The 23,805-nt window shown below is 43.2% G+C and overlaps 2 protein-coding genes across 3 annotated transcripts in view; one reads left to right on the forward strand and one right to left on the reverse strand.

The window, feature by feature from the left end:
* The window catches only part of med16 (mediator complex subunit 16), a 12,741-nt gene extending 4,943 nt beyond the window's left edge, over positions 1-7,798 (reverse strand). The window contains exons 1-9 of the mRNA XM_017477648.3: positions 7,298-7,798; positions 7,070-7,177; positions 5,947-6,116; positions 5,403-5,834; positions 3,998-4,103; positions 3,727-3,882; positions 2,979-3,196; positions 2,270-2,476; positions 1,328-1,538 (exon numbers count right to left, since the gene is read on the reverse strand). Of these exons, the coding sequence (XP_017333137.1) occupies positions 1,328-1,538; positions 2,270-2,476; positions 2,979-3,196; positions 3,727-3,882; positions 3,998-4,103; positions 5,403-5,834; positions 5,947-6,116; positions 7,070-7,177; positions 7,298-7,439 (1,750 nt within the window). The 5' untranslated portion in view covers positions 7,440-7,798. The remainder of the gene's footprint in view (positions 1-1,327; positions 1,539-2,269; positions 2,477-2,978; positions 3,197-3,726; positions 3,883-3,997; positions 4,104-5,402; positions 5,835-5,946; positions 6,117-7,069; positions 7,178-7,297) is intronic.
* A 3,250-nt stretch (positions 7,799-11,048) lies between these two features.
* tmem259 (transmembrane protein 259) lies at positions 11,049-23,554 on the forward strand. 2 transcript variants are annotated; one of them, XM_017477673.3, is made up of 11 exons: positions 11,049-12,103; positions 13,159-13,455; positions 13,710-13,872; positions 15,572-15,682; positions 18,176-18,298; positions 18,393-18,493; positions 18,805-18,862; positions 19,098-19,181; positions 19,953-20,085; positions 20,599-20,698; positions 20,934-23,554. In XM_017477673.3, the coding sequence occupies exons 1-11, from the start codon at positions 11,879-11,881 to the stop codon at positions 21,543-21,545; spliced, it is 2,007 nt and encodes a 668-aa protein (XP_017333162.1). In that variant the 5' UTR covers positions 11,049-11,878; the 3' UTR covers positions 21,546-23,554. The 2 variants fall into 2 exon arrangements, with proteins under 2 accessions (XP_017333162.1, XP_017333163.1); XM_017477674.3 differs by having other exon boundaries at positions 13,710-13,818.
* The last annotated feature ends 251 nt before the right edge of the window (positions 23,555-23,805 follow it).

Genomic DNA, 23,805 nt, shown 5'->3' on the forward strand with positions numbered 1-23,805 from the left:
TGTTGAAGCTCCTTTGGCGGTTTCTCCCATTCTTCTTTGCAGGACCTCTCAGGCTCCATCAGGTTGGATGGGGAGCGTCAGTGCACAGCCATTTTCAGATCTCTTCAGAGACGTTCGTTCGGGTTTAAGTCTGGGCTCTGGCTGGGCCACTCAAGGACATTCACAGAGTTGTCCTGTAGCCACTCCTTCGTTATCTTGGCTGTGTGCGTAGGGTCGTTGTCCTGTTGGAAGATGAACCTTCGCCCCAGTCTGAGGTCCAGAGCGCTCTGGAGCAGGTTTTCATCGAGGATGTCTCTGTACATTGCTGCATTCATCTTTCCCCTCGATCCTGACTAGTCTCCCAGTTCCTGCCGCTGAAAAACATCCCCACAGCATGATGCTGCCACCACCATGCTTCACTGTAGGGATGGTATTGGCAAGGTGACGAGTGGTGCCTGGTTTCCTCCAGACTTGAAGCTTGCCATTCAGGCCAAAGAGTTCAATCTTTGTTTCATCAGACCAGAGACTTTTGTTTCTCATGGTCTGACAGTCCTTCAGGTGCCTTTTGGCAAACTCCAGGCAGGCTGTCATGTGCCTTTTACTGAGGAGTGGCTTCCGTCTGGCCACTCTACCGTACAGCCCTGATTGATGGAGTTCTGCAGAGATAGTTGTTCTTCTCGAAGGTTCTCCTCTTTCCACAGAGACACACTGGAGCTCTGTCAGAGTGACCATTGGGTTTTTGGTCACCTCCCTGACTAAGGCCCTTCTCCCCCGATCGCTCAGTCTGGCCGGGTGGCCAGCTCTAGGAAGAGTCCTTTTGGTTCCAAACTTCTTCCATTTACGGATGATGGAGGCCACTGTGCTCATTGGGACCTTCAGTGCTGCAGAAATGTTTCTGTACCCTTCCCCAGACCTGTGCCTCGATTCAATCCTGTCTCGGAGGTCTCCAGACAATTCCTTGGACTTCACGGCTTGGTTTGTGCTCTGACATGCATTGTTAACTGTGGGACCTTATACAGACAGGTGTGTGCCTTTCCAAATCATGTCCAATCAACCGAATTTACCACAGGTAGACTCCGGTCAAGTTGTAGAAACATCTTAAGGATGATCAGTGGAAACAGGATGCACCTGAGCTCAATTTTGAGTGTCATGGCAAAGGCTGTGAATACTTATGTACATGTGCTTTTTTTTTTGTAATAAATTTGCAAAAAATTGAGGAAAATAATGAATTTAATCCATTTTGGAATAAGGCTGTAACGTAACAAAACGTGCAAAAATTGAAGCGCTGTGAATACTTTCCGGATGCACTGTAGGTGTGCGTTACACGATTCCGATAGACGACGTGTACCGGTGTCTGTATTCTTGGTGCAGATCTCTGCCAGCCGGTCTCCTGGGCTCTTGTCGGGCGTGTTGAGAACGTGGGGCCTCAGAAGAGATTTAAGCGTGGAGCTGATGGCAATGAGGAGCAGCTTGGCGTAGAAGTCACATGCCCGGGCAGCTGTGGCTAAAGACAGCTTGCACAGAGAGGCCTTTACGGCTACGATCCGGGTAGACAGCACCTGCGAAACCCATTTAAATCAGGAAAAGAAATCACAAACTACCCACAAGCCTGAATAATTCAAGTCTATTACAGTCTATTCCAGAATTGTGACCGGGCACTCCTCTGCAACCCTTACAGCTCACTAAGTAAAAACAAACCGGTTCTTAAAACAATAAACAATATGTCTGATTAAGCTGCTGTCGCTTACGTGCGAGAAAAACAAACCCTAAACCAGAATTATATTTTTCATATTGGTTTAGAAATTCATTCCATTGGTTTTGACTCTACGTGAAGTTCAGAGTGAAATACTGTGGTCACGACAAACTATCAGACACTGGCGCTGGACTTAATACGTGCAAGAAAAATCAACTTCGAAATCAGAATAACGCATCACGCGCCTTCGTTCTCATCAAAATCCACTTCACGTGCAATCGAGTGGAATTTTTAAAGAATTGTTGTACTGTATGAGAAAATGATATGCCTCCATAATAACATTTATAGGAAATAGTGCTTTTAATACAATATTTAACATTTACGGCATTTGGCAGACGCCCTTATCCAGAGCGACTTACATTTGTCTCATTTATAAAACCGAGCAGTTGAGGGTTCAGGGCCTTGCTCAAGGGCCCAACAGTGGTAGCTTGGCAGTGCTGGGGCTTGAACTCCTGACCCTCTGATCAGTAACCCAGAGCCTTTAACCACTGTTATACCATAGAAATCAGAAAAAATGAAAACCCCATTCAGATGTACCTGCTGTAATGCCTGGTTCTGTCTCATGTACTCTTCATGGAGTTTCTCTACCAGGTTATGCACCATGCTATGTTGCACATGCAGTAGCACATCCCACCAGTCGTAGCCTGTCACCATGCAGTACTCCAGCAGGAACAGTAGATGGCGCAGAAGAATGTTCATGTCCAACATCTGGCCCATGGAAGGGGACACGCGGATCATGTGCAGCTAAGAACAGCAGCAGGACAGAGGGCACAGAGCACTGCAAATTCTCCACGTCACAAAATTAAGCAAGCAGGCTTTTCATTAAACAACAACAAAAAAAACCCACAGACCTTTTGCACCTACAAGTTGATTAATTCGGTCTATGAACTGCATATGAAAGTCTAAGCTGACTTTCTAAAACATGTATCCTATCAGGGGAACTCATCTGAGGGTGCAGACTCGTCACAGTTGGTATTAACATGATGTTACCGTGTAGAAATGCCTCCTGTAATTCAGTTTTGCTTCTACAGCACGTTTCACATTAACCACGGATGTGGATAAAACGACGGTTCGAGACGTTTCAAACTTAAATATGAAAAGAAACTTCTTAATTAGGGTCAAATAAAAGCATCGCCGCTTCCCATACTTCTAAACTACAAGATATTTATTTATCCACCATCAGTGGTGATGTAAGCGCAATCTATCCTGCTTCTCTCCGGCCACAACCAAGCTTGGCTTTGCGTACCTTCCCGTGGTTATCCACGCCAACCAGAGCCAGAGAAGTCCAGGAGAACTGCAGGGCTTTGAAGTGTACGGTGGGACCTCCGGTCCTCTGGCGTTTAATCGTCGGCTCGTCCCCCACGCGCTGAGAAGTGCCAGTAGTCCCGGGAAACACGCCCATGGTTTGGAGGGACAGACGGTGCAGTATATGAATAGTGCCATCATGGAAGGCCAAAGCCAGGCCTAATCAAGACAGATCACACAAGGCATCATCATCATGATCAAGTTCACGTTATGGATAGGCAAATTCTCTAAACCAATTCTGAGGAAAACCTGAACCTTTGGAATCCTAAGCTCCTTTTGAGCTTTATTCAGGACCTTTATTACCAGGCGTCTAACATTACTTAAAATAGACATCATATGAGTAATTCATTATTGGGTGTAACTTGAATTCCTCTACAAATGTGAAATCTCATCAGAAATGGAGAACATGTCTGTAGGATTGATAAAGCGTTGATTCTACCGTAGTGTTTTCTATGGTGAAGTCGTTAGATCCTGTCGGAGAGAACACTGGACATTTACGCCTTTTCAAAATTCGATCGCTCGCCAACGCAAAGCTAAAGCATTTCAAATGAAGCGGCTGCTATCGAGTTTATTTCTATAAAACCATAAGGAATGGAACGAGTCAAACGGGTCAATGACTGCTAGCGAGCCATCCCAAAGTAAACGTTAATCTTTCTCTGACGTGAGCACTGAGAAAATAAAACCTTTACCGAGGCCCGGGCAAAACTTTGTGTCCGAGGCAACTTTAAGGTCGGTGTTGGAAATCGAGATGGGCAGTTTAGGCAGCGCCACTGCGGAAACGCGGTCCAGGTCGTTTGTGGCCGAAAGGATTCGCCACTTCAGAATCATCGGCTGCTTTTCTCCTACTGCAGATGAAAAAAAAAACAAAAAAAAACACCACGTCAGACGATTCATTCGGATTCGGCGGCACCACGCCACAAAAATCATGGATCGATCGTAGACCAAATACTTCAGGCTTACCGACGGGTGAGCGGTGCTGAAATATATTATTGACCGGGAGTCCCTCTTTCCGTAAGGACCAGCACTCTACGATGCTACCCGTCTGACTAGATGCACATAGCAACACCTTCAGAAAACACCAGCAGGATTAATAACACAGACGAGGACACAGTTTATCATCCTATACAGCCTGCTATCTAATAAATGAACATCTGGATGTTCTCTAGCAGCCTGTCTTCATTCATAGGTTTATCCCCAAGACATCCAACTCACCTTTAGTTGAGACGTTACTACTCATGACCTGCTGCATTCTTGTGTTGTTGTTTTAATTATTATTTTATTTATTTATTGCACTTCGCATTGTTATTTCTGGCTCCTTTCACACTGTCTAGAACAGAGGTTCTCAACCTTTTGCAACTAAAGGCCCCTCAAGCCTTCCCGATCATGTGACACCCCCCCCCGAATATGATCTATAATGATATAAAATGTTTCAGAACACTAGAACTACTTTGTACAAGAGAACTAGGCTGTAATAACGTGGACTATTCTACATGTAAAACATGTCGCATTCCATTCGTCCCGCGTTCTAAAAACATTCGCATACGAATGATGGAAATTGGGAGGAAGGGCGCGTCTCGTTATCCATGACAGTGTTAAATCTCCGGCTCTCGGCCCCTCACTGAACAGAGCAGAGCAGACGCAGAGAGGTGAGAGTGCAGCCGGAAAGCAGGACCTCGCGCTTACAGGACAGTACTGTTGACATTTGGAAAGTCGTAAGGTTTGCCCAAAGAGTCTCTAGATTTCTAAATAGGTGCTTTTTTTTGTGCAAAAAAGTCACTTAAGGGGTCTGAAAAGTCGCTAAGTCGTCAACACTGGTACAGCACTGATGGCTAGATAAAAGGCAGGCTAAGCTCCGCCTCTCCCCGGCAAAAGGAAAATACAGAGGAGGGAGAGGGAACGCGGGGTTTTTCATTTATACACATTCTATTTGAAAAGCAATAAAATACACCGCGGACCCAAATGATGCCCTGTCTCTGCTTTTTTTTTTTTTTCTTGAAAACTATTTGCGCCCCTTTTCCAATCTCTCCCGTGGTTGAGAACCACTGGTCTAGAAGATTTAAAAGATCCATGAACATCTGAGGAATAAAAGACAAAATAGTGGTGCAGCCATCTTGGGAATTAATCTCACAACTATAAACAGACTCGCATGGAAAATGAACCATTAAGCTACCACTATTTTCCATGTTGTGTTGAAGGAATCCATCATTTTTCAACCTACGCTCTACTAACTGCATCAGTTGCACATGTGCAAATTTAATGTTAATGCAGCAGTTGTAGCTGGAATCTGTGTTATAAACAGACAGAATTTAAACAACTGAGCTTGGGTTTTCCATTAGAAGAATGCTTTAAGCAATCACGTTCTCACCTGCTCAGAGTTCTCCCTTGTGAGGAACTTGAGGTGCGTGACGGCAGGGTACTTGTTGCGGCGCACCGGGTCGGTGGTGCAGCGCATGAAGAGCGAGGGCAGCAGCTCGGTGTCGATGCGGCACTTCTCGCTCACCACGCTCACGCACACCTTGTAGAACTGCACGGGCGAGGAGCTGCTGCCGTCCGTCGTGGCCACCACGATGTTGCCGCCGCCCGTGAACGCAATGTCGGCCAGGGCCACGCGGCCACGCAGGCGGCTCAGACTCTCGCTGGCCGAAAGCAGCGCGCCGTTCGGCTTCAGCAGAGACACGCTCACTAAACCGCTCACCGTCACCGCCAGCCAGCCCTCCATAGGTTTCCCTCCGAAAAGAGTAAGCGATGGAGAGAACTTCACCCGTGAAAACTTCTCGCCGAAGTTGGTGGACCCGGACTGTGGGAGGAGTTCGAAAGGAAAATGAAAGACACGGGTTTTCTACTTGTCGGACTGAAGTGTCAATAATAGCAGTGGGGAAAATAAGAGAGCGCTATCATTTTCTCCTTGCCTTCTCTACATGCAAAGCAAGCTTCACTCCATTGTGCAGCCATGACAGTGCGACAATAGGCTCTCCCTCAACCGAGCTGCACTGTGTACTTTCCCAGCTGTTCACCAAGTGCTCAGTCATTGCCCAGCACTTGATCTGTCCATCCCCATCTGCAGAGAGCAGTCTGGATCCTATTCTCTCACACACACACACACACACACACACACACACACACACACACACACAAAAGTCATATGCAGTGGTTAGCTGTACCTTTCTGGAAACTGATTTTGCAGACACGTTGATAATACTTAGTTTATGCAGCTTGTTAAACATAAAGTCCGTGATTTTGGCACAAGTTAGTTGGATTAAGGTCATCAATAAGCGCTGTTTTCATGATAGTTTCTTACTCGGGTAAATATCTGAATATCGTCGTCCACGTAAACGTACCGAGTGTGGATTTCTGCAAAACCGATCAATCGGTTTCCCTCTAAAGTGGAGAGATGGTTTTGCTCTGGTTGCTTAGATCCACATACATATTTTTCTCTCCCATGTACAGAGCCCGGACCAACACGGAGACCGCTTTCCCCCGACAGCTGCCAGAACGTGACAATAGCTAAACAGTGCAATAGCAGGCTCGTTACAAGTCTATTACGTGACGCGCTGTACAAGAGAAGGCCGATGAAATCCTTGCTGATCCAGACCATCGGTTATGTTCAAGTGTGTTGCGAGCGAGTAAGATTAGAAGATCCTCGAAGACGTTCTCATGCCAGTCCTGCAATGCAATACGGTGACTTCTGAAGTGTACGACAAGTCTGAGTAACATGTTTTCCAAAACATGTCTCTCCGTGATGAATTTCTACGCTCCAAAGCATGGCTTGAATGACATGCTGACAGGAAAGGACACAGGAAGTGGGTGTACTGCAGCACCCCAGACTTTCAGGATTGCTTTAACTGCAACTGTTATTATTATTATTATTATTATTACGATAATAGATAGATAGCGCATGTCACATATATGCAGATCAAACTTCCAGCACGGGTGACAGTCACAGCTAGAGTGCATCATTACAGCTGTGTTAGATGAGAGACAGATGTTGCCTGTTGCTTTACAACTCAGTCTAATGCACTGAAGTTTACTCACCTGATTGGTCCCATTCAAGGCATGAGATAACTTCTGTATGACCAGAGCTGATGGAGTAGACGTCCCAGGGATGCTCAGAATCGATGATATGGATCATATGACTGAGATCTAAACCAAAAGGAGCACAGGATTGACACTTTTTATTGTTGTTTAAACCTCTTCACTTGAGTGAGTGTTTAGGAAAGTACATGAGCAGAGAAACCCTGTGTTCGTGTCGGTTTATCAGACCTTTATCCTCATCTTCATTTTTCAGGTCGGTGGTGAAGGCGATGAGGTTCCTGCATGACCACGCACACACCAGCGGGACTGACGGACAGTGATTACTTTTGCTCCTCTTCTCCCACTCGCACACGTACACAACATCCATCATTAAAACATGGACGCTTCCCAGGAGTTTGTAAAAAAAAAAAAAAAAAAAAAATGTATTGAATTAACTTAACAAACCCATTCAACTTACGCCTGAATATCTACCTATCCACTATCTCTTTAGCCACCTAGCTAGTTCTACAAAACAAAGGAGAAACAAATGGCGGTCTTCCAATTGACAACCTAATTTACATGTTTCTGATTAATAATATATCGACAAATAACATTTTAAAGCGTTAGAATTTCCCCACTTATCTCAAACTGTGAACGAACGTGTAATTCACGTCTGAAACTACGTACATAAATCGCACACTGTAGCACTAAACCCTACGTTAAAACGGCAAACCAACGCTAATGACGTAAATTTAACTACTTAGTACGCTAGTGTACACGAAGCCTTCACCTCGCGCTGGGAAGACGAGAGTTTCAGTTAGCGCCACCTCTGGACCGGAGTGTAATGACAGTTTAATCAGTTTCAAATAAAGATCCACTAGAATGCAGTAAAGTTTATTGAATAAACCGCCTTAGGTTCCTTCCTGAGTTAAAGTAGGTGTGTTAGAGAAGGGAAATCACTAAAATACTCAAATCCCAGGACCCAAGAGACATCCATGACCAAGATGGCATTATTCTGTATTATTCCACAGCGCTGCTGAATTCTTGAATCTGATTGGTCAGAAGAAGTTAATTTTCTATAACAGCAGCTCTGACAATATTTCTGGCTGTTATGCAAATCACAGGTTCTAAATTGTTTGTTATTGTTCCCACTGTAACAGCTCATTCACAGGGACCTATGTGGCAGACACACCATATAATCGGTTTAACAATAGACAGATTTTTTTTTAAAAAACACATTGTTATTTAACATACACTGATCAGCCATAACATTAAAACTGCCTGCCTAATATTGTGTAGGTCCCCCAGCTCTGACCCATCGAGGCATACGACGTTAGCAACAGATCCTTTATGTACTGCCAGTTGTGAGGTGGAGACTCCATGGATCAGACCTGTTTGTCCAGTGCACCCCACAGACGCTCGATCGGATTGAGATCTGGGGAATTTGGAGCCCGAGTCAACACCTTGAACTCTTTGTCATGTTCCTCAAACTGTTCCTGATCACTTTTTGCAGTGCGGCAGGTCACATTATCCTGCTGAAAGAGCCCACTGTCATTAGGGAATAGTGTTGACATGAAGAGGTGTACTTGGTCTGTAACAGTGTTTAGGGAGGTGGTACGTGTCAAAGTAACATCCACATGAATGCCAGGACACAAGGGTTTCCCAGCAGAACATGATGACCAGAGCATCACACTTCCTCCACCAGCTCGCCTTCTTCCCATAGTGCATCCTGGTGCAGCCATGTCTTCCAAGGTAAGCGACACACACACGCACCCGACCGTCCACATGATGTAAAAGAAAACGTGATTCATCAGACCAGGCCACCTTCTTCCATTTTGATGCTCACTGTAGGCGCTTTCGGCGGTGTACAGGGGTCAGCATGGGCACTCTGACCGGTCTGCAGCTACACAGCCCTGTACACAGCAAGCTGGGATGCACTGTATTTTGACATCTTTCTGTCATAGCCAGTATTAACTTTTTTTGTGGGATCGGACGAGACATGCACGCCTTCACTCACCATGCACATCAGTGAGCCTTTGGCGCCTATAACCCTGTCTCCTTTTCACCAGGTGTCCTTCCTTGGAGGTGTGAGGCGAACGTGCTAAAGCCACCGTGCGCCCTAATATGACATTGATTGATTGTTCGTGATTGTTCGTAAATCACTGTGGTATAAGAGGAATAAAACACGTCAACAAATGTACTCGTAGGAAAATAATCATCTTTCATCAGAGGTAATGCATCACACAACTCCGGTGTTGATTATTTTCCTCTAACGGCATATCCCAACGTGTTTTATTCTGTCTCTATTAGTGTGATTATATCACGGGCTGTAGTGTTTATAGCTGCTAATACTGGTCTGGTGGACATTCCACGACATTTAATGTAACTATAAAATAATTTTTAATTCGTTCAACGATAAATTAACCTTATGGACATTTTTGTCTTTTTCCTTTTTTTAAAAATCATTTTGTCTGTGTTAATGCAAACAGCATACATTTTGCAAAAGGTGTGTATTTATATTGGAATTTTAATATTTCACCCTCATTTGCTTTCATAAATCTGTTTTAAACTAGGTGCACAAAATAGTTACACTCAGGACCTTAAGGACAAAAATGTCCCCATTGAAACCCATTCAAACGGCAATATTTAATCCCGGTGACATTTAAACATTAAGTCATGCATTCTGTGTTAATAGGCTTTTATTTTGTTGACAAGGTTTCAAAACATTGAATATTTAAAAATGAATTTCTGAAATGTGTTTTATTTTCTCAGGTTTAGCCTGTGGTGAAAATCCACGCTTTTCCTTTTTTTTTCTGATTCTGCTGCGTTATAGAGCGCCGCAGACCAACTGAATAAATGATGCAGCTATAACTGTGTGTCTCTGTGTGTGTGTGTGTGTGTGTGTGTGTGTGTGTGTGTGTGTGTGTGTGTGTGTGTGTGTGTGTGTGTGAACAGTTTGAAAGAAAGAAATTATATTGTAGTGGAAATCACAAATCCCACCCCATGCATACGAGTCAAAGAAGGTTATTGAGCTTTGACGATTTTTGCATTATGTGAAGAAGCCAGCGTTTAAAGGGTTACAATTCAGTAAATTAATGTTTGGTAATTACTACCAGAACTAGTACTGGTAAAATAAATAAATAAAATAAATCAGTGAAAGTGGAAGTAAATATAAATATATAATATTTCTATGACAGTTTTTTTTTTAACATGGACATTTTTGTCCTTTATGTACCTGTGTGGCATGTTTTTTCATTTTTAAAATCTGACTGCATGAAAAAATATGTATGCATCAAAATTAACATTGTTAATCATTGTCATATCAAAGACTGTAATAATCAAAGAAAACAAATCTGCTTAGCTTTTAGTATATGGAAAATAATAACAACTATTCTTATGGTTTTTTTTTTTTCATTAAAAAGACTACATCTGTGGCATTATGTAAACAAACCAGCATTTAAAGGGCCACAATTCAGTAAATGAATGAATGTTTGGTAATTTTAATCAGAACTGATACTGGTTAAAAATAAATTAATAAATAAATCGACGTCAGTGAAAGTGGAAATAAATATGAATATAGAATATTTCTATGACAGTTTTTTTGGACATGGACATTTTTGTCCTCTATGGACCTGTATGAAACTTTTTTTTAACTGACACACAAGGGTTAAAAAATGTTAAATGTTTGTTTGTAAATTGTTGGCTATAAGACACACACTGCTATAGGACAGTAATCAGCTTCGAGGAGGTAAGGCATTACACCACTCCGTCGTTGATTATTTTCCTACAGCAGCGTATCCCCAAGTGTTTTAGTCCTTACTTATGAGTGTGTTCATGTACATCACTGGCTGGAGATGTTTCTGAACATGAGGGACATGTACGTTAGTGTGTGTGTGTGTGTGTGTGTGTGTGTGTGTGTGTGTGTGTGTGTGTGGGTGGGTGGGTCATCCAAGACACAGGTGGCGCTGTAGTTTGGAAATCAACTTGATCTGGTCTGTGTAACACCTTTTTTTTTAGTCACTCCCCAGTACGCCTGAAGTCTTGTGTAAACAGGAGAACCTAATGGGAGTCCGTCGAAAAATATCGCCTGGGATGATATACTAAGTTTTAGTTGACGGCCGGTGTCTGAGTTTTACATGGAGCTGGGGTTAAACAGCACAACATACGGGGATATAGCTACTAACCAACCCGCGCGTCACAGCAGCTGGAGCTCGTGCGGCTAACATTAGTTTGCGCTGCTAGCTTAGTTTAGCTTAGTTTAGCTAAACCTCGGTACCAGGCTTTCCTCTGGATTATATCTTGCTGCGCGTTATTTATTTTAGCGACGTTACGAAACACAAAACTGCTTAAGAAACAGCGCGCAATGTTTGTAATAAGCGTTTCGGCTCGCTAGCTAAGGTAAAGCCGTGCTCTGTTAGCCAGTGAAATGCGTTAGCCAGTGAGCTGCGTTAGTTAGCAAGCGTCTGCTGGAAAATATTATATCGACCGTAAAGCTGTTTGACAGCCTGACATGGTAAACAGCAAACTTAAAAAAAACGTCAAGTGCAATTGTTTTTGCTAGCTAGCGACACCAAAGCCATGTCACGTGACATGCACAGGTAGCTAGTGAGCAGTGTAGCCTTAACCAAGGGTCGTGTTATTTAAAATAATAATAATAATAATAATAATAATAATAATAATAATAATAATAATCAACAACACAGGAAGCGACCAAGTAATTCGCGTCAGCTAAGCTACACATGATCTGATGTGAGAGTGTGTGTGCGCAGCTGCATTACTCCCCCATGACCCACACAGTTTTGCTCATCCAGCTGTGCCACCGGAATAACAATGTCAGACAATCAGGGCAACTTGAACAACAACAACGTGCCTTTGAACAACAACAACAACAACGGCGCGGCGAACCGACTCCGAAACCCGAACATCAACCAGAACCCCCTCATCAATGTGCGGGACCGACTCTTCCACGCCCTCTTCTTCAAGATGGCAGTCACATACGCCAGACTGTTTCCTCCGTCTTTTCGGCGGGTTTTCGAGTTCTTCGTCCTTCTGAAGGTAAAGACTGCACTGCGCTCTCTCATCTGCTTAAAGTTATTGGTTTTTTTTCCTCTCTCGCTTGCTCATCTCATCAAATCGTAACCGCTGAGCTGTAAAGTGCACCTATTCTTATACTTTTTCAGATATTACCTTTCATTTAGTGTGTTATAGAGCTAGTTGTGAATGTTAAAAAAATAAATAAATTTGCAAAGCGCACGACAAACTGAGTTATTGACTCCTAAAAGAAGGAACCGATTCTGAACAGCTGAAACGACTCATTAGTGATTCCAGACTTACTTCCTGTACTAACCTACATCAATTGGTAACAAAAACCCCGCCTCTGGTCGTTATCGGCTGCTAGGTGACAGCAGTAGACCAATCACAACAGACCGGGACGTCTGACCAATCAGACCAGGGTATGCTCTCTGAAAGGAGGAGTTTAGAATGAATCATTTAGAACGGATTATTTAACGAGTCGTTTGTGACACTAGGGGGAAAAATAATAATTTAAAGTGCAGTTTAAATTTTGAGCACGTTAAAGTGTTTTTTGACCTTGGATGCATGTAAATCTGTTGTATGAGACCTTTAAAACACAATTAGGCACGTTTCAAAACCATAAAAGGTACGTTCTGTACCATACAATACTGTGCAAAAGTCTTAGGTGTCCCATACGTCTCCACACATGTTTGACAGCTTCACGTCGGTCGTGGTTTCATCAGCGGATGTTCGTGGACGTCTGTTTCTTCTCGGTCAATCCGCAACACTTCCTGTCTTTTTGAATTTGTTAATAAGTTTGGTAACAGTGTCGTGTGTGAGATGTGCTCACCATGTCATTTCCTGTTAAAGTCCATCGTAACCTTGCGACAGCTTCCCGATCCAGCCATGAGAATGATTTCAATATGTTCTTCTTTTGTCAAAGGCGTTAGTAAAGGTCTTATAACGGTCTTATAATGTAAACGAAGTATGAAAAATTTCGGAAGACGTCTTGCTAATAAGAGTTCATTTCCCCTTTGTACGGAGACTTCTGGGGGCAGCTTGTATATTGAAAATATGCATTTCTCTCCCATTACCAGGCCTTGTTTGTGCTCTTCATTCTGGCCTACATCCACATCGCGTTCTCTCGTTCACCCATTAACTGCTTGGAGCACGTACGTGAGAAGTGGCCACGCGACGGCATCCTGCGCGTGGAGATCCAGCGCAACTCCAGCCGCCCGCCCATTTTCCTGCAGTTCTACGAGACGGAGGGATTCCAGGGGCTCGTCAAAGAGCCGGACGGGGACACGGACGACACCGGCCCAGTTCCCGTTCACCAAGACGATGAGGACGAAGAGGAGATGACTGTTGAAATGTTTGACAACAGCTCTGTGAGGGTCAGTGTCTGGAAATACTCTAAAAATAATATTAGTCAGCGAGAAGATACAGTTTTACGACTAGTCATTGCATTCTAAATAATTATAAAATGCACCAGATGCAAATGGTAGTTCACTGTAGTGACTGAACGATGATGCAAATAATTGTGACAAATGTTCGTGAATTATAGCAAAGTACCATATTAAACCCTGTTCGTTTGGGGTTGTTTTTGCTGAAACGCTAATCCAGTGTTTTGAATTATGCTCTCTTGCAGTTTGAGCTGGACATTGAACCTCGACTGAAGCCTTTGGCGAGCGATGGCGCCCCAGGCTCGGGCTCGAACGACACCCAGGACCTCTCCTTCAGCCAGGCTCCCTCTAAAGGTATGCAGCCGCTGAAGGAGACTGTCTCCGAGATTGAGATGCTTATGAGAGCAGGTAAAGCTCAACATGTCTAATGCTTTTTCCCCTGGCACCACAGACATCCTGCTGCAATCTTCTTCCTCCTGCTGCTCTGTGACCTCATGCTCCCTTTCCCTCACTCGCCTCCCGTCGTCCACTCCTGCCTGCTATATCACCACTTTGTTCATTCGTTTTTACCCCCCCCTCTGAACTCACATTCTCTCTCTCTCTCTCTCTCTCTCTCTCTCTCTCTCTCTCTCTCTCTCTCTCGCTCTCTCTCTCTCTCTCTCTCTCTTTCGTCCATGAACTCTCGCATGTCACTGATTGGTGCTAGAAGAATAAACCTCAGAAAATGCTCGGACTTGCAGCCATTCTGAGATGACATGTTCGAGTACCTGAAGTGTTTGTGTGATCGTATGTGACAGCTGTCTGTTCCGTTATTGCGGATCTGCGTTTAGTTCTGGGTTATAATTCGCTCATCCGAAATCCCTCAACAGTTCCCTGTGGATTTTATTTATTTATTTATTTTCAATATCAAGTGATCTGATCTCCGATCTTATCACACTGTTACAGTTTAAGCTCTGTGACCCCTCACGCCCATGTTTCCAGGCAGCCGAACGTTTGTTGACGTTTCTTTTAAAACGGGGGACTGATGTGATGTAGTGGCATTCTGAACAAAGCATGTTTGTGTATGTGTATAATAGAGAACAGACGCTGCTGTTCCTGCAGAACAGGCCTGACATCCAGCATGAGCTGCGCTTACTGAAGCACCGAGCTGTTGATTTGTCATCAACACTTCCCCACTTATACCCCCAGTGAAATTTCACGGATATGACTGGTGGAGTCACTAAAAAAAAGACAGGCCTTAAGAATTTATGGGTTTAAAATCGGCCAGTAGCAGGCAGAGCTAGTTTTCCCAGTGAATGGCGCGAACTCCAAAATGGCTGATCCGTGTTGCTCTAATTGCACACGCATCACGCGCCAGTGGCATGCCACTCATCCCGGTCTGTATTAGTCATTATTTAAAAGGAGTTCACAAAGTATAGCTATTCATAAGCGACTCCAAATGAACAGCGATTCTAAATGATCTAGATATACATTTCCGACCTTTTAGCATTTTAAGAATCGGTCTAGGTTAAGGTTCAAAACGAATCATCGAAACTGATCAAGTTTGATGGTAAAAATAGTCGGGAAGGAATTTCTTTATCGGTTCGTCAGTCTGCTACGAAGCATGCACCGTGTCACTTCTCACCACAAAGTTGTGTGTCAAGTCAGCACACACATCAAAGAGCTGGGAGTGAGTCCAGAAAAGAGTCGACTCACTGAATCCAGGCACTTCGGAGTCGATTCTACAAACCAAATAAAAAATGATTCGCATACTTGGCAAAAGCGAAATGATTTTAGCATCTGAATGTTTCTGTTTGGAGCAGCATATTTTCTTTGGTTATATGGAATGTAGCCCTTGTGTTTGCACTTCTGGGGGGAAAAAAAGGAAGAAAAACCTTGCTTTATGAGGCTTCCATTCACTCAATTCAGTATGCACTATTATTCCATGACTGTTGAACGTGGGATGCGGTAGTATATTTGAAATGTGTACTAGGCACTGTATATGGATGTGCTAGGTGCCTCTGTAGAACTGTTTCCTCTCCAGGTCGTATAGTGACATAGAACGAGTGTATTGTGTGTACCCGTTGTAACGTAAGGATGTGACGGGTTTGTGTTTTCCTATCCGCAGTGTGGCCTCAAGAGGAGTACATCGTGGAGTATTCCCTGGAGTACGGTTTCCTGCGGCTGTCTCAAACCACACGACAACGTCTTAACATTCCCGTCATGGTGGTTACTCTGGGTGAGCTATACACAACACATTTAAAAAAAAAAAAAAAAAAACAAACCTTGAGGATTCACCACAATGGCTGTTGCTCACTTTTTCTTTTCTCTTTTTTTTTTTTTTTTAATTGACACAAGCAGCTGTTGTGAGATCTAAACGTTACAGGTCATTCGTAGTCCAAGTGCTTAAAAGGTTATGGTTTGAGGGATTGTAACCAAAGTGGTGTAAATGACAGTTGACAAACCGTCCAGGACAATACTTAAAAATACTTTGGGCGCTGTTGGATATTTTAAGGGAACGGATGAAGATTCGCATGTGCCCGTGGTGCTAGACCGATCTCATATCTATCTATCTATCTATCTCACTCTTTCTCTCTCTCTCTCTCTCCATATATATATATATATCTTATTCATAAAGTTGTTTTCAAGGTTTAAATATTTTAAACGTGTATTGTGTGCCCGCTAAGCCTTCGTTGTTAATTATGTTTTCTCAGTGGAGCGGATTGTAACGTGAACAGTAAGCCTCATTTTATCTGATCTTGGCACAGGATGTGAACTTATCGGCACGTTGCAAGTGGCGTCTGCAGGCATCACATTATTTCCTCCTCGGTATATCATCACGCAGTTCACTCTGGCTGCCAGTTCAACTTAAATACGCGAGCGTGTGAACAAGTACCACATTCTGCAAGAGAAGGAAATGTCTCGAAAGGTGTCATCGGTGCGTTGAAACGAAAGAATGCAATTTACAGGGTGACGTTAGCTTAGCACAAATTAAGAAGAGTTTATACAGGTTTCCGGTTTCGAAATATAGCGTCTTGTCCTTGTTTAGTAGAATTACAATTAAATAACAAAGTATTATTAAACAATAAAACTATCTATAGCGCAAAGTTCTTTCCGCAAATATTTTTAATGAGTATGTCGTCAGGTCATCACATGACTCATCTGGCTGCGTCACTAGTAATTAGGACTGTTTTAATGGTACACACCGAGTTTGGATCAGTGGAACCACACTAGTAAAGCACCAGTTATGTATTTTTAAATGTTATATAGGAAAACGTATGGTAAAGATTGGTTAGAAAGATTTAGAAAAATTTCTTCGTGGACAATAATAATAATAATAATAATAAGAGGAAAAACCCTCTTAAAAGTTCTCAAATATATTTGAGCAAAGCCATATATCACAATTTTATAGAAATTCTTATAAATTAAATGTAACTGATGCATGTTCCCATTTATGTTTTAATATTATGTCCTCGGAGTTAAATTTCACATTTCACACAAACATCAACTGAGTGAATGCAATGTAAGTGTTCTGTGGCACACAAGTCGTCTTTGCACGGTGCGAGCTGAACCGCAGTCAGCAGAAAGACCGGCGTGACTTTAGTACTGTACAGCTTGTACCCGGTGGTAAGGGTTTTCTTTTAAACTTTGGGAGGACACACTGCCCCTTAATTGTCCTCAGGACGCTGGCTGTTCCAGCTGGAATGTGGCAGGAACCCAGTCCTTCAAAATGCAGATGAGCTTTCACGCACAGTCATTCACTGGGTAACAGATCCGGTACAATGTGGAAATAAGTGTTTGTATTTCTCCTAAGAAAATTTGTGTTTAGAAGAATTGAGCGTTTGTAATCTCGATTCTAAGGTAAAGAATTCACGTCGATGTCACCTTTCGAGAATCACGCAGCCCGAAGTTAACGCGGACTAAATAAAACATTTTTACCAAACTAAACATCTTATTACAATGTTTTAAAGTTTACGGTTTGATGACATTCAGTATGTTTATACGGACAACAATAATTCAATATTAATCCGATTAAGACGATACTCTGATTAAGAGACTAGCGTGTAAACGGAGATTATTGATGAACTTAATCCGACTAAAGTCATACTCGAAGTAAACACAGATCGTATTAAGACGTGGAGTATTCCTGTTTTAGTCGCGTTACAGACATGTACACACCTTAATCACACTAAGCGTCGTGTGGGAGTTTCCACCGCATTGTGCGACAGGGCACGTACGCACACGGCAGCGCTCAACCGTTTTACGGCAAACAAGAGAGCACGGCTGCGTCCCAAACCGTTTATTTACGTACTAAATACACGTATTTCAGCTACTATACAGTAGGTAAGTACACGGTTTGGGACGCAGCCCACGGCTTCAAGCAGTCGTCCATTTGCACGTACGGCACGACAAATAATTAACCGCACCCGAAGTTTCCGTAAAATTAAAAATGAAACACCCGAAACTGTATACTGTGCCATAACGAAGACCAGCTGTATGTCGATACGTGAAATTCTGGAGGGAACGTCGGACGGCGTGGCGCGGGGACGTAATGACGTGACGTTAATCCGTCTATGTTCTATAACACGTAAAACTGGTGCATGAAAGGAGTATTCTAAAAGCAACTCATGTAAACGCCTTAATCAGAATATTGCCTTATTCAGAATAAGGTCAATAATTAGATTACCGCTGTCCGTGTAAACGTAGTCATTCTCTCTTCAAATATTTACAGACCCAGTAAAGGACCAGTGCTTTGGTGATGGTTTCAGCCGCTTCCTCTTGGACGAGTTCCTTGGCTATGATGACATACTGATGTCTAGTGTTAAGGCTTTAGCAGAAAATGAGGAAAATAAAGGTAAAAACGCGACCTGTTCCGTTTCCGTATTGTGCTTCTTTCTCGCTTGTGTGTGTGTAAGAACTACTCACGTGTTCACATTGTGTATGTTTAGGCTTCTTGAGGAACGTGGTATCAGGAGAACACTACCGGTTTGTCAGTATGTGGATGGCGCGAACCTCCTACCTGGCTGCCTTTGTAATCATGGTGATTTTTGTAAGTATCTCACGTTGCCTGGTGTCTCCCGTCACACGAGGTGACCAAAAGATTGAATTAAGATAGTGCCGCTATTGATCTAGTTTACGAACCTCAGACGAACTTCGACAGAAGTGGACTTAGAAAAATGTTTGACGGAAGAGACACCAGAATTAAAAATGTAATAAAAGAGGGTTTACCTTTTCGTATTTGTAAATAAATAATATGCGAAATTGTGAATTGCACTCAAGAACGCTGAAGCTGAGAGATGCCGTAACTGCAAGTTGTGTATTTCTCTGTATTGCTTTAACCTTTTCTGCCATCTTCTATAGACGTTGTCTGTGTCCATGCTGCTCCGCTATTCCCACCACCAGATCTTTGTTTTCATAGGTAAGCTCAAAGACATTGCCCTCGGCTCTCGCTGATTACACGCACACTGTATGGCCAAAAGTATGTGGACACCTTTCCGACACACCCATATGTGCTTCTTCCCCAAGCCGTTGCCACAAAGTTGTCTAGAATCTCTTGTCAGTTTCCCTTTCACCCGAACGAAGAGGCCCAATTCAGTCTGACGATTAAAAACCGTACTTGCCTGACCTTGATTTCCTGTTTGTCCTGCGTGCAGTGGACCTCCTGCAGATGCTCGAGATGAACATGACCATCGCGTTCCCGGCTGCTCCTCTTCTCACTGTAATCCTGGCTCTTGTGGGTACGTTCTGCGCTCTGTCTGGTTGTAGGTCGTAGCCAGGGCACGTGTCACATTTACGAAAAAACACGCACTAAAGCATTCATACCTGACCGTGTTCGACAGCCAGCAGCGAGGGTTCATATTTCATTATGATTACATAATGAAAATCACACATCTGTAAGAACATTTTTATTAAATAATTGGTCGTGCTGGACATCGTTGTAAAGGTTTTCCATCCTTTACATCACACGGCAATAAAAGGAGTAGATGTTTGTTTAAAATTTCTGATAAAAGCCAATGATCAAAAGTTTGTGGACACTCGACCGACACGTTTCTCATGATCTTAAAAACCTTTTGATCTGAAGGTGTGTGATTTAAATGTTTGAAATCGGTGTCGTAGACAAAAATATCATCGTGCCGACATATTCGTTTCTTTCATTAGAAACGAAATTATTTAAACGGACGACTCGGAGAGAAATATTCCGGAAAGCAGGCGATAAGAGTCCCACGTAGGTGTGAACTCCTTTAATACTGTTTAAAAAGCATCTCAGGGAAATTCCTCAAGAAATCGGGTGAGAAAATGCCGAGAATACATTTCTGGAAATTCTAGGCGAAAAGATGCTAAAAATATCCAATCATTTTGGAATTTTTTTTTTATCATCACAACATAATTCCCATAGTTCCACTTAAATAAAGAAGGAGTGTTTCTAAACTTTTGACCGGTAGTGTATCTAACCATGTATATCTCAGAAACCTGTTGGTAACACATGTCGCTGTCCATCACATCCACAGGAATGGAAGCCATCATGTCGGAGTTTTTCAACGACACGACTACAGCGTTCTACATCATCCTCATCGTGTGGCTGGCGGATCAGTACGACGCCATCTGCTGCCATACCAACACGAGCAAGCGCCACTGGCTCAGGTACTGCACGAAGTATTAAAGGCACAGTGCTGGACAACCTCTCATTTGTACTGTTCTTAGAATACGTCTGAATCCGACTTGGTGATCAGTGATTCACCATGCTTAAGCAAGAAAACTATGACCTGGGACCTTTTAACATGCGGAGGAATTATATTCAGCTTTGGAATACTTGAGAAACATCATAATGACGGTGTATGTAAGGATTTAAGAAGAAACCCATGTCTGAGCTTTAGCCATGCTTTCATTAGCAGTAACCTGGGCAGCCCTGTAGTACAAGATCGGTTTTCCACAGCAGTCCGGCCTGTCCAATGCACTAGATTTAACCAAAGACGATTTAAATGAATGCTCCTTATTTAAGAAATTGCCTTAAGCACATGGGAGTCTTCCATTAAGGTTGAAATCATGCCAATAAAGCAGTTAGCTATAGTGTGTTGGGATGGAACAACTCGGGGGTTCGTAGTGATTATGCCTACTTATGTCCTGCTGTTTTACTCTCTTTTTTTTCTTCCCCAGGTTCTTTTATCTGTATCATTTTGCGTTCTATGCCTACCATTACCGCTTTAACGGGCAGTACAGCAGCCTGGCTCTGGTCACTTCTTGGCTCTTCATTCAGGTAAGCTTAGGCTATGAAAGACAGCTATGGATCCTGTACCATTTAAATTTTTCATGTATCACAGTACTGGAATTCCAACATGTTTTGTCCCAATGTATGTGCGTGTATATGGATAAGGTCCCAACAGTAATTTACTCGAATATCCATTCGAGCCATTTGTCTTGCAAGATGAAAGAAAAATCTCCCGAACTGCTTTCCCTCTTGCTTATTGCCACACGTTGTTCTCCATTCCCAGCACTCCATGATCTACTTTTTTCATCACTATGAGCTGCCAGCCATCCTGCAGCAGATCCGCATCCAGGAAATGCTGCTGCAGAACCAGCAGGCTGCCCAGGGCAACCAGACAGCACTGCAGGACAACTTGAACAACAACACCACCACCAATGCTGTGGCGCATGCTGACAGACCAAGTGCAGCCAGCTCGGTCGCTGCCAATGGCCAGGAGCGCCAGGCAACCCTGACCCAGCCACAGGCTGAAGCTACTAATGGCCTTCCTAATCTTGCCGCAAGTGATCAGGACTGGATGTCTGAGACGGCAGCCATCATCACAGACGCCATCATCATCACGGAGGCACTGTCAGCCCCGCTTCAGGACACTATAGCATCCACTGCAGACATCAGTGTCGCACCGAGAGCAGAAATAGCAGGAGAGAATGTGGAGGGGAGCGACAGATCAGCCGGACCCCAAGGAGGGGGAGGGGACGATGAGGCAGGAGCAACTCCTCACGTCACGGACTGCACAGAGGCGGAGGTGGACAAAACGGACGCGTGTCAATGGGACGCCAAAAAGGAGGGAGAGTGTCACACTGAGCCTGCCACAGCCGGCCCTGACTCCGGCCCCTCCTGAGCTCAGCTCTCACTCCAAACCCCATAATTTCGCCTTTTTACCTCTTCAACTAGCAGCAGCAAAGCTTTTCACCCTAAATGCATCTGTAAAGCGTCATGGGGAAGAAGAGCACGAATAGCGATGGAGCACGGTGTAATCGCACCCTGAAAAGGAAAGGGGGGGAGGAGGACGTAAATGTTTTCTTTTCTTAAGGACTTGAAGTGAAAATGGATGCTGGGATTATAATTGAAAATACACCACATGTGTGGGTGTGATCATTCAGAGCAGTTGTGCATTTCTGTTTCTTTTCTTTCTTTCTTTTTTTTTTTATATATAAGATTTAACGATCGGTTTCTTTAGACACTGGGTGTGTTTGTCTTCGATAACGTGTTTAACAACGATCGTACTTCTGATGGCGTATCGAGAGTCGTTCAGAGCTCAGCACCGACCCTGCGTTATCCAAAAAGGAGCATCTAGTCTTTACCGTAACCGATCATCCACGCCAAATATAGCAAGCGGTTAATATTTCGATTCTAGATTTTGAGGTACGAGGTTCTTATGCAGCAGCAGACGACCCAGTGTCACATTGAAACCGAGCGCTCACCTGAAAGTAGTTTACCTTGTGAAAGTGTAGTTCTTAGTCCACGATGCCTTGAAAAATCTGTTGTATTTTAAGTGATTTCCGAAGACGACGTTTAGGTGTCGAGGACTTGCTTTTCTCAAGAACGCAAGAAGAAAAAAAAAAAAAATCCTATTTGGAACAGATTGTCGATCTTGTTGATTACTGCACTAATTTCATTACGAAACAGTTAGGCTCAGTCTGTTCTTGTGCAATCCCAAGAAGATCTCTAAAGGTGCCCCGGTGAATCCTGTCTGGTTAGAGAGGCAGGGCTTGTCATTTGTGTAATTATTTAGGGGTACAGATATTTTGTTAAGGTTTTTAATTCCTTCAGTTCAGGGATATCTCATTCGCGGGCTTCGAGAATGGTCGCCTTTAGCATGTAGTACTATGAACCCGTTTTTAATATGCTATAAGGTTACACCATAGCTCTAAAGCCTCCTCAGAGCGAACATCTTATTAATGTGCTTGATCATTTTTGTCGCTTTTTGCTTATGTGTATGTATTAATTGCATTCTCAAAACAAAACCAGCCATACGAATGGGTACACCCCCCTCCAAACCCCATATTACAAAACATATTATTATTTCTCCATCAAATATGTAATGTAACTCTCATGGAATGTAGGAGTACAGGAATAGTAAAAAGATTTCTGATACTCCCATGGGTACTTCAAGGCCTACCAAGACCGGGTTCAATAGAAGAGCAGGAGAACGTCGTGCTTTAAGTGCCGTTCGAAACCTACGTGGAACGACCCGGTCTTTATGCTAGTACCAGTTAGACAAACAAAAACAAGCATCATCAAAGATCGGTAAATATTTTATGTGCAAATAGCTTTGTAAAAGCGAGGGAAACCGAATGAAGAGATTTGTATGCTTTATAGATCGTGCCTAGAGAGACAGATTCAGCCAATTAATAAGAAAATCTGGCTTTTACAAGGTTATTCTGTCCAAATAGATTAAGCTTAACGTGTCGCAGATGGTCTCGACTCTTTCAGCGAGGGAAGACTGGAAGAAACTGTGCAATTTCTTTGGCAGGGTTTCATTCAAAAGGCTATGCAACAAAACGACAAGGCAAAACGTCAGCGGCTCTGGGAAGGACGGCTTCATCCAAAACGTGTGCAATAAGTCAAGTCAGTCCGAGACAGATTTTCAGCATGAGTGCTCCACAAACGAGCTTTTATGATCGATTTTTTTTTTTGTTGTTGTTGTTGTTCTTTTCTTTCTTTTTTCCTGTGCCTATTTGCCGTTCTGTGTCAGAATGCAGGAGGATGAGTTTCTATATCCATTCATCATAGAAGATGAAAATCCACAGTTCTGTGATGAACTGTATTTGCTCTTTCATCCAGTTGTATTTAAATGTAAAAAAAAAAAAAGAACGAAATGCATAAAGCGACAAAAGGATTTTTCCACTCGGCGTGCGTGCTTGTGGTTGCTTCTCTTTTGTTGCGGTAGACTTGCTTTCAGGTGGAAAAATGTTTTCTCTACATTTACTTTGAGTCAGCGCTGTATGTTATAAATAATGCATCGAGCAACGTAAACCCTGTTATTGCAGGCTGTGTAATATTCGTACCATCGTCTGGTGGTGTTGTAATGCCTCCTACCGAATTGCCATTGATATTTATTGGTGGGTTTATGAAACATCCAACTAACTTATACTTAT

The sequence above is a fragment of the Ictalurus punctatus genome, chromosome 10, assembly GCF_001660625.3.
Source record: "Ictalurus punctatus breed USDA103 chromosome 10, Coco_2.0, whole genome shotgun sequence".
In the NCBI taxonomy this organism is placed as follows: domain Eukaryota; kingdom Metazoa; phylum Chordata; class Actinopteri; order Siluriformes; family Ictaluridae; genus Ictalurus; species Ictalurus punctatus.

Bases quoted from the DNA above. Each gene is read 5' to 3' on its own strand.
- tmem259 (XM_017477673.3), top strand. From the start codon at position 11,879: ATGTCAGACAATCAGGGCAACTTGAACAACAACAACGTGCCTTTGAAC. The intron at 18,299-18,392 runs GTAAAAACGCGA...GTGTATGTTTAG, and splicing joins AGAAAATGAGGAAAATAAAG to GCTTCTTGAGGAACGTGGTA. The intron at 18,494-18,804 runs GTAAGTATCTCA...CATCTTCTATAG, and splicing joins TTGTAATCATGGTGATTTTT to ACGTTGTCTGTGTCCATGCT.